Here is an 11,005-nt window from a genome sequence, read left to right on the forward strand (position 1 = left end):
AGAAACAAATCTCTTGAGTATTTTCCCCACACTCATTCATCACTTTAAGGCAACATTTTATATTGTTAACGTCTTTCTGTGGCCCTTTGTGTGAAACATTCTGTTGTGTAGTAGGGCAGAGTTCAAACAACACTTTCTTCGAGGTCTCGATCCACTCAGAATCAAAAGTGTTTGTAGCCAACGGGACAATCTCGTCCTGGCTTAATGTCTTGATTTTTACAGCAAGAAAGTTAAGTAACTCATCCTCTACAATAACTTTGCCATCAACAGTCTTCTAGATCTCAGGTTTTGTTCGAGGTCGTTTGAAGGCAGACACAGACACAGCCGCGCCTCGTGCTGCAGCGTCAGCCATCTTCAAGAACTAGTCCCCACACAGAACACCCCAAATTACATAACTGATATTAAAAATAAGAAGAAACATAACTATTCCCATAAAATATAATGAAATGTAATGGGTCACGCAGGGAATTCTGGGAATGCCCGTTTACTGTTTTTTTACAACTACGTATATTGTCTTTTTAAATATATTAAAATGTTTCCAATTTGGTTGCTTGGGAGACCTGGCTGGAGACATTATTTACAGTGTAGGTCTAGTTTGCTTTCTTGTGTAGTTATTAAGCATAAATGTTGAATGACTATTTGAACTATAAAATGTTCAGAAACAGCTTCACAGATATTATTGGGTGAATCTCACAAAAATTACTCAAATTAAAAGCAAGAAAAATGAAACATATTTTTGGACTATTAAAGGAATATTCCTGGTTCAATACAAGTTAAGCTCAACCGACAGCATTGTTGCATAATGTTGATTACCACAATATATATAGTATATGTTTGGTCTTGTCCCTCTTTTGTAAAAAGAAATATATATAAAATCCTGGTTACGGTAAGGCACTTACAATGGAAGTGAATGGGGCCAGTCCATAAATGTTAAAATACACATTGTTTCAAAAGCATATCCACAAGATGTAAACATTATACAGTTGAAGTCAGAAGTTTACATACACCTTAGCCAAATACATTTAAACTCAGTTTTTCACAGTTCCTGACATTTAATTGTAGAAAACATTCCTTTAGGTCAGATAGGTTCACTACTTTATTTTAAGAATGTGAAATGTCAGAATAGTAGTAGAGAGAATTATTTATTTCAGCTTTTATTCCTTTCATCACATTCCCAGTGGGTCAGAAGCTTACATACACTTTGTTAGTATTTGGTAGCATTGCCTTTAAATTGTTTAACTTGGGTCAAACGTTTTCTGTAGCCTTCCACAAGCTTCTCACAATAAGTTGCTGGAATTTTGGCCCATTCCTCCAGACAGAACTGGTGTAACTGAGGTTTGTAGGCCTCCTTGCTCACACATGCTTTTTTTTAGTTCTACTCACAAATTTTCTATTAGATTTAGATCAGGGCTTTGTGATGGCCACTCCAGTACCTTGACTTTGTTGTCCTTAAGCCATTTTGCTACAACTTTGGAGGTATGCTTGGGGTCATTGTCCATTTGAAAGACCCATTTACAACCAAGCTTTAACTTCCTGGCTGATGTCTTGAGATGTTGCTTCAATATATCCACATTTTTTCTCTCCTCATGATGCCATCTATTTTGTGAAGTGCACCAGTCCCTCCAGCAGCAAAGCACCCTCACAACATGATGTTGCCACCTCCATGCTTCACGGTTGGGATGGTGTTCTTCAGTTTGCAAGCCTCATCCTTTTTCCTCGAAACATGATGATGGTCATTATGGCCAAACAGTTCAATGTTTGTTTCATTAGACCAGAGGACATTTCTCCAGAAAGTAAGATCTTTGTCACCATGTGCACTTGCAAACTGTAGTCTGGCTTTTTTATACCGGTTTTGGAGCAGTGGCTTCTTCCTTGTTGAGCAGACTTTCAGGTTATGTCAATATATGACTCATTTTACTGTGGATATAGATACTTGTCTACCTGTTTCCTCCAGCATCTTCACATGGACCTTTGCTGTTGTTCTGGGATTGATTTGCACTTTTCGCACACCAAACTATGTTCATTTCTAGGAGACAGAATGCGTCTCCTTCCTGAGCGGTATGATGGCTGCGTGGTCTCAAGGTGTTTATACTTGTGTACTATTGTTTGTACTGACGAACGTGGTACCTTCAGGAAATTGCTCCCAAGGATGAACCAGACTTGGTTCAGAGGTCTTGGCTGATTTCTTTTGATTTTCACATGATGTCAAGCAAATAGTTACTGAGTTTGAAGGTAGGCCTTAAAATACATCTACAGGTGCACCTCCAATTCAGTACACCTCCTATCAGAAACTAACTGGCTAACTGTCTAAAGGCTTGACATAATTTTCTGGAATTATCCAAACTGATTAAAAGCACAGTTAACTTAGTGTATGTAAACTTCTGACCCACTGGAATTGTGATATAGTCAATTAAAAGTGAAACAATCTGTCTGTAAACAATTGTTGGAAAAATTACCTGTGTCATACACAAAGTAGATGTTCTAAATTACTTGCCAAAACTATAGTTTGTTAATATTAAATCTATGGAGTGGTTAAAAAAATTAGTTTTAATAAGTGTATGTAAACTTCTAATTTCAACTGTACATGCTAATATGATTTAGGTGCGATACAATTCCTTAACTTTATCTGTGTTGTGTAAAGATATGTCCAATATTACAACTTTGTTGCCATGACAATTCAGTGCTGGTAACATCTATAAATGATTTTATCAAACTAAAATCATGGAAACATTTATATTTACGTCTTTTTGAAAGGTATGTATTTACACATTTATAGACTGGTCTTATTCATTTCCATTCTTAGTGCCTTGTCATAACCATGAATTTTGCCTTTTTTATTTAATTTTTTTTTTAAATAAGGGACAAGTCAAAAATACATTCTGTGGTAAATAAACATTATGCCCAAATGCTGTCGATTGAACTTGGATTAAACCTGGAACATTCCTTCAAGATTTTTATAGATTTTAGAATATTGGGAATTACTTAAATAGGCTTCATTTTCTTCATGCCAGTTACATTCTTGTTTTCTTTTGATTTTGAGGTAAAAAAAAATGTGACCTGGATGTACAGTATATTTGTGAGATCCACCCTATTAGTGTGTCTTCTGAAAGAGGCAGAATTGCTGGAGATATTCATGTCCTGTCTGTTCATTCAAAGCATGCACCTCAGTATGTCTCGCATGCAAAGAAAACATTAACACATACAAACACCACAAAGGCAGTGCCCACAAAGGCAGTGTTTATATGACTGGTTGTGTTATTTCACACTTAACATGATGGCTTTGAGAAATGTTTTGTTTCTCATGTTTTATTTAATCAGATAATAACCCATATTCACCAATTTTATTCCCCCACAGCCCCATGTTAAACTTTATCTTCAAAAGACATTACAATATTTTTCAACTAAAAAATGTAAGAACAATTTTATCCATGAAGTATGTTATTTTGTATAATTAAATCCATACTGTGTATGTATACAGTATAAGTAGAAATTATCTATATATTATTGTTTTTCTGCAATACAGGCCCAAATAAAGAGCACTATAAAGTCCATTCTGAATTACATATCTAGTTTGTGGTCCAAAGGCAGCGCTGGATCTCTGAGCTGTAGAATATCTGTTGAACAATTCTTTCTCACACACTCTGGCTGCCTTTTGGAGGGTCTTCCTCAAACAGAGCCAGCGTGCTGTCACCCAGAGGGTTGTAGATGATGCTGTCCACCTCTCCACCACCATTAGTCGTCTTCTGGAAGTGGATCTCCAGGTGGTCCTGCAGGCTTTCGGGGTCCATGATGGCAGGGATGCCTGTAAGCTGCACTGTGCGCTGGCACACTGAGTCACATGTCTGAAAGTGAGCAACAGTTAGTTTACATGAATAATAACAATAGGGGGAAAGTGAAAGAGCTTCACTTGAGACATATAAGACCGCTAAAAGGTGATGTGTGCAAATTTTTCACCGTTTTCAAACAGATTTCCCAAAACACTCTCCAGTCTACCATTTGCTGATGGTCCAGATTGTCCCACCCCAAGCTCACGCTATTGGTTGATCTCAATGTTGCTGTGGTGAGATGGTCCAGATGCTCAAGCACACAGCAATGTTTTGATAGGTGGCTTACTTATTGTTATCTCCAAATATTAAGCTTGGATAGGAAAAAGTATTTTAACATTGAAAAAATTACACACTTCACCTTTAAACAGAGTTGTAAGGCTTTCAGTTATATCTGTAGATCTACATTTCCTTTATAAATCAGCAGACACAGGCTGCGTCCTAATTTGCATACTGTCAGAGTATGTCCTGCATTTGATGAAGAACTAATTTCTTGACCATTAAAAAAGTGTATTCTTTAGGTATGCAGGTGAGTAGTAGGAATACATTCCCTGATGTACTTCATAAAGAAACAGTCCCATGAGCCCAATATATTATGTAGTAACAACAACTACAAAAAATGTCTACTCTGGTTTTCTAAAACAAGTACAATTTAACCACATGGAACAACTTTCTTGGAATATACAGCATTTTCAGCTCAAAAGATATGCTCATCTTGCGTTTCTCAGATATATATATATATTTTTTAAAGAGACATCTCCAAAGCTTCCATGGCACTATGGAATAGTAAAGTGTCCAATGGATGCAGAAGGTCATTCAGGAATTTCTCACCCACTGTTTTATGAATACCGAGGATTCGGACACCCTACTCCATTGACATACTGCTTTTGGCATACTACATAGTAGGGAAGTATGCATATTCAGACATAGTCATAGCACTAAGTACTGACAGCTTATCTTGACACTGGCAATTCCCTTTACCTGGAGCCGCGAAATCTTGCCATTGAGGAAAGGCGTAACCTTCACCTTGTGCTTGATTTTCTCAATCTCTACCTCATGATCCTGTTTGTCTGTGAGACCTTTGGCAACTGAATGACAAACAAACAGTTGAATTACAAAAACTAAAGGAGCTTGTCTTGAGATGTATCAAATTAAACTAATCTAGTTAACGTACTATCATTGTTCAAGAAGGTAATGACCACAGTGCCAGAGTCGTGCAGCATTTCTATGTCCACCACTTCGCCACCTCCATTCTTTTTCTTAGAGAAATAAATCTCCAGCTTGTCTAGTAGTCGATCCTCAGACTCTTTCTTTGGGAGGTTAGTGATTAAGATTCTGCACGGGCAAACCTGTGTGTCTATCTAAGAGATGGAGAGACAAAGAGAAAGATGTAGGCAGCTTGCCATTTTACATCATTATATCAATCCAGAAAGTATAATCTATGTAAATGGAGGTCACATATACTACCTCAACATATCTGGGTACCAGGAACTGAATTGGTTTAGCCACCACATTGATGGTACACTCCCCAAGCTGCACCTGATGGTCCTTCAGGCTCAAGATATTCTGAGCCACTAAAGAGGTAAGATGGTTGAATCAGAAGTTGTTTGCAAGAGGAAAAGTAGCCAATAGATATCTCTGATATGCTGTTTTACATGGTGATGAGGTTGGGTTTTTCTGACAATAACATACCTTCCTCCTCCTCAAAGGTAATCAGTGCTGTTCCCCCCTCCATCGGATAAACTATATGTGGATTCACATCAAAGCTCAGAGCATGTGCACCTTGAGCTTTCTCTCCATGAAATACAACTTTCTTCTCAGGCACTGCTGTAGAGATCTATGGAGCAGTCAAAGACTCCGCCTCAAACTCAGTGTAACTGTGTAATGTAATATTGTACACAGATACAGATCTTAAGCTGGGTGCACACTGTATGATTTGTATGGTCTGCTACAATTTTAGTAGTAGTAGTTTTATTGTCATTTCACTAGTATTTAGGGAAATACAAAAGAAGGAAATTTCATGTCCCATATGACCACTGTGTTACATAATATAAAAACAAATTAGACAACAGTTTGGAAACAGCCCGTCTGGCACCAACAATCATCCATACGATTATCTAATCAGCCAGTTGTGTAGCAGCAGTGCAGTGCATAAAATCAAGCAGATATGGGTCAGGAGCTTCATTCAGTTAATGTTCACATCAACCATCAGAATGGGGGGAAAATGTGTTCTCAGTGATTTAGACCGTGGCATGATTGTTGGTCCAGATGGGTTGGTTTGAGTATTTTTGTAACTGCTGATCTCCTGGGATTTTCACACACAACAGTCTCTAGAATTTACTCTGAATGGTGCCAAAAACATCCAGTGAGCGGCAGTTCTGTGGACGGAAATGCCTTGTTGATGAGAGAGGTCAACAGAGAATGGCCAGACTGGTTCGAACTGACAATGTCTATGGTAACTCAGATAACCGCTTTGTACATTTGTGGTTAAAAGAATAGCATCTCAGAATGCTCACATAACAATCCTAAAAATCGATTCCTATGAAGTCTTTTACACCAGGAGTGAGCATTCGACAAAGTGAGCCAACAAAGCAAAGTTTTTTTTATAATCTGATTTATCCTCGTCTGGCGATGAAATGCCCAAACAATCAAATCTGAGTTTTGGATCACGTAAAGATTCATCTCAAAGGCAAAATAATTTACCAACAGTGAATGTCACACTTAGTAATCAAAACTGCTGATTTTGCACTTCACAAGAAAAATCTTTAACAATCCCAAAAATAAGTCTCAGACAGCAGAACAATCATTGCCAGAATCATACAGTGTGCTTTAAACCCTGCTTTACAAATGTTGTACTAATTATTTAGGACATGGTAGCCAGCTGGTAGGTAGCTGTGCAGTGTTTAAACCTCCCTCCCCTTGCCTCAAGAGGCGCACTAGCGACTGACACTAGCGGCTGTAGACTTTAGCCTCCTCGTTAGCGCACCTGCCTCCCATGCTGGAGACCCTGGTTCAATTCCCGCTCGGAGCGGGAACCAGTTACAGTGGTGCCATGACCCAGATGGGAGTGAGGTTTAGGGGTGTGAGTGTAATGGTAGCCAGCTGGTAGGTAGCTGTGCAGTGTTTAAACCTCTCTCCCCTTGCCTCAAGAGGCGCACTAGCGACTGACACTAGAGGCTGTAGCCTTTAGCCTCCTCGTTAGCACACCTACCTCCCATGCCGGACACCCTGGTCCAATTCCCGCTCTGAGGGGGTCGAGCAGGACCGGTAACATGATCATTGTGTTGAATGGCTCTGCAAACCTCAGTTTGCTGTTTCAGACTGTTGTTTTTTCTCTCCAGGCTTTCCAGCTCCTCCTTCATTTTTAAGATCTCCATCCTCAGCCTATTTTGTTCCTTCTGCACAGTGCTCTTTTTATCCTGCACATGGGGAAGCCCATTGACAGAATGGTCAGCTATTTTTTCCTGTTTATAATTTTTTATTAGGAGATATGATGAGAGCCTATTTATTTACTTAGGCAGACCTTCTCTTTCTTCAGTTTCTCAGTATGTCTCTTGCTGTCTTCCTCAAAAGACATTTTCCTCTCCAGTGTGCATTGTTTAAATTCCTTAGCAATGTTTTTGCTGTTGTCTATGGCATCTATGATGATTTTTTGTTCCTTTAATATAGCTTCGTGCTGCGTCTGTGGAAAGATTAGAGGACATACTCATTAATGGACTCAGAAATGTGCCTGTATTCAGGTTGACACCGGCTTTACACCTCACTCACACACCTTGTATTTGTTGATCTCCTTTATAATGTCTTCCAGGCATGCTTTACCATCAGTAACAAGGGAGAAATCCTGAGTTGACAGATAGGATGACAAATAAGGTGAATCTGTTGAATACAGAATTGAATTCAAAAGTCTTTCCCCAGTAGGCTACATTTCCTTTACCTCTTCCGAAGACATATTTGACAACACAATAACCTGTGAAAAAAAAGACAGCACTGTTAAATAAGGCAGCATAACAACATTCCTTTACAATCTGTGACAAGTAAACACCTGAAAGCACTGTTGTTCCAATCAAATCTTGATGTAGATGTATTTAACATCTGTCTAGCAAACAAACTTCAATCAAGGGTTAAAACAGTTATAGTTTTCAGAGCAACCACAGTAGAAAATTGTGTAATGTAACAAAGGTTTATTGCTCATTATGTAGCCTATAGTTCAACACTTTATTCTGTTCAAACACACATGAATTCTGTTTAGTTTGGTTTATGCACCTTTTCAATATTAAGACAAAACGGTAACACTTTACAATAAGGTTCCATTCGTTAACATTAGTTAATGCATTAGTTATCATGAACTAACAATGAATAATATATTTATTACATAATTTAGTAACCTTTGTTAATGTTAGTTAATTTAAATAGAATTGTTCATTGTTAGTTCATAGTGCATTAATTAATGTTAACTAATACAACTTTTAATTTTAAAACTGTATTAGTATATGTTGGAGTTAACATTAACTAAGATTAATAAATGCTTAATAATATTGTTCATTGTTAGTTAATGTTAACTAATGTTGTTAACTAATGTTAACAAATGGAAACTCATTGTAAAGTGTTACCAGAAAAACTGACATTAAACACTTTCGCTTTGATTTTGCGACAAGCACGACTACACTTATAACGACAAAACAACAATTTAAATAGTTACTTGTGTGACTTACAGGGACTTTTCGCTAATGCCGTTGTATACGCTTTCTCTTTTTGTGTCAAGACTATTTTTTTCTGTACATACTTTTAAATAAATAGACGAGACAAACACTTACTATGCACAAGCCGGAGGACAGATGTTATTTTGCTTTCGTTTCCTCAGGCAGGTATGATGATGAGGGGCGTTTCGATGACTCACAGTATATGCATTATTATGCCCACATTTACTATCAAGAGCAGATTAAAATTAAATCGATTAAAAAAAAAAAAAAAAAAAAAAAAAAAAAAAACATGGGTCAAGAGACAGTGATGCTGGGCTGAAAGCGTTAGCTCTATCTCGAGCGCTTTCCAGATGTTTGCACATGTTGTTTTATAATTCATGGTACATGGCCAAAGAATCATGTTATTTTGTCTTGAACGTCATTTGCTGCTCGAGCAAATCCAAACCGCTCGTGTGACTGCAGCAGTACGGGAAACCGAGGCTTCAGCCATCTGTTTTATTTTATTTTATTTTATGCTCTTTTTACTTCTCTGATGTGTCTTTCCAAGTAATCAGAAGACATGCATCTTCTATTGATTGTAGGGTGACCATATTCTGGTTTTCCAAAAAGAGGACAATTGGGGTGAGGTGGAATAATAGGGTTCAAAACAGTGTTACCATGAAAGCAAACTTTAATACAGTGAAAAAGACACTCTATTAGCATAACATAAATATATATAAATAAATAAAAATTTCCAACATTCTTTTGAATATCCATGTACTAAAATAAAATATTTGATGTCATGAGTGTACCTTCGTTTACTATTACTATTATTTTGAATGGCCATGGAAAATGAAGCAATGTGATAACAATTTTACCTGGTCGCAAAAAGTAGTCCATTAATTTACCTGATGAACTTTCACCTTCTGCTGACACTTTATGCTTCACAGAGCTAATGTGTGCTTCTAAATCACTTGCACCTTTATTAGCAACTGATACATAAGTGCCAGCTTTACATGTCATACATTCTGCTTCCCACGGATCTCGACCTGGACGAAAGCATGGGAATTTTTTGTGCAAATCTTCTGTAAATTTGCACTTTCGTTTGGGCATTGTTTCCACTCCTCTGTCATTTGCTGCTACTGTCAAGCAACTGTTTGATGCCGAACACAACAGCGCTTCACGCGTTCGTGGAGAGATTGACAGGCAGGAGTTTGGCCAATAGTTGCTGCAAGCCTCTTATAATCGACCAATTGGTGTGCGAGAAGGCGGGACTTACAAAAGGGGTTAAAGCGATGCAATTATGCGCGCACACAATGAAGTATCAGACCAGATGCACATCATAATGCAACTAAAGCCGAATCCCGGACATTTTCGCAAATCTAGAAATCCCGGCCGGACGCTTTTTTAAGGTCCGAAAAAGAGGACGTTTGGTCACCCTAATTGATTGACAGCTACAGTAACTGAAAGTGTTTACTGAAAGCGCTGTCAGTGGAGGCGGAGTTTAAACTACTGTACAATTAGACGCACAAAGTTATTAATTCCTGACCCGTATGCCCACCTCTTCAGACACTACTGTGGTTAAGTTGATTCAGACATAATCATTAATATTTTTGACTTGAATCAAACCAGTTAATTTAGATGTGAAGCACATTTTTAAGGTTACCGCTTTTCTCAGTGTACACTGGAACAATTGATAATCTGCATATTAGCTCAGGGATCTATTTCTACTTGAGCTAACCCATACAGACTACTTTGTTGGTTTAATCTGATTTGTCAGGTTGATTTACATTGGGAACATGAATAAAACCAGTTAATTTAGGTGCTACCTCATGAAGCACATTTTATAGGCTACCTGACAAAATATGTATATTTTACATTGTATGTGGCTAATAACATTCCATTTTCAATATCCATCAGATTTTATGAGCCTTGATCATTTTAACATTTTCATATTTTCCCATCCAGATGTTGAAACTGACAGTAGGCTTAGCACTGTTGACCCTGGTTGCTTGCTTGCAGTGCCCCAATAGTGAAGTCTATACACAAATATATATATATGTTTGTGTGTGTGTGTGTGTGTGTGTGCATATAATATATATATGAATACAATTTGAACAACCCTCATTTCTCTACCAAGATTATAGGGAGAATGTTGTTGTAATTTTAGAGATTAACTGTCCAGTTCTCAGCGCTTGTTTCTAGAATACTACTCCTAGTAATATAAAGAAAGTAATATAAAGAAAGTTATAACTGGATTCAAATGAGATCAGACAAGAGAAGGTATATTCCTAAATTGCATCTGTAGTGCACTGATACAGAAGACAAAGTGTTCTGTGGTCTTATTTTATTTGCTCAGTCAGATATTCTTGAATAGTACCCTAAACTACACACATCTACTCTGTCAGCTCAGTCTAAGGTTATGATAAGGTACTCTATGGAGTCAATATGCAAATTGCTTCACTATTCAAATTTCTGACTTGATTTGTTATTCAGAGTTCA

At 37.6% G+C, this 11,005-nt stretch overlaps 1 protein-coding gene across 2 annotated transcripts; it reads right to left on the reverse strand.

The window, feature by feature from the left end:
- Positions 1-3,221: 3,221 nt before the first annotated feature.
- LOC127450565 (interferon-induced 35 kDa protein homolog) lies at positions 3,222-8,681 on the reverse strand. Of its 2 annotated transcripts, none has more exons than XM_051714801.1 (10): positions 8,639-8,681; positions 7,759-7,791; positions 7,597-7,665; positions 7,348-7,506; positions 7,127-7,243; positions 5,517-5,661; positions 5,292-5,398; positions 4,999-5,185; positions 4,806-4,912; positions 3,222-3,842 (listed from the first exon to the last, which is right to left on the reverse strand). In XM_051714801.1, exons 2-10 carry the CDS (start codon positions 7,771-7,773, stop codon positions 3,633-3,635), a joined length of 1,116 nt encoding a protein of 371 aa, XP_051570761.1. In that variant the 5' UTR covers positions 7,774-7,791; positions 8,639-8,681; the 3' UTR covers positions 3,222-3,632. The 2 variants fall into 2 exon arrangements, with proteins under 2 accessions (XP_051570761.1, XP_051570759.1); XM_051714799.1 differs by having other exon boundaries at positions 8,537-8,643.
- Between the last annotated feature and the right edge of the window lie 2,324 nt (positions 8,682-11,005).

This window comes from Myxocyprinus asiaticus, chromosome 13 (assembly GCF_019703515.2).
Source record: "Myxocyprinus asiaticus isolate MX2 ecotype Aquarium Trade chromosome 13, UBuf_Myxa_2, whole genome shotgun sequence".
NCBI lineage: Eukaryota > Metazoa > Chordata > Actinopteri > Cypriniformes > Catostomidae > Myxocyprinus > Myxocyprinus asiaticus.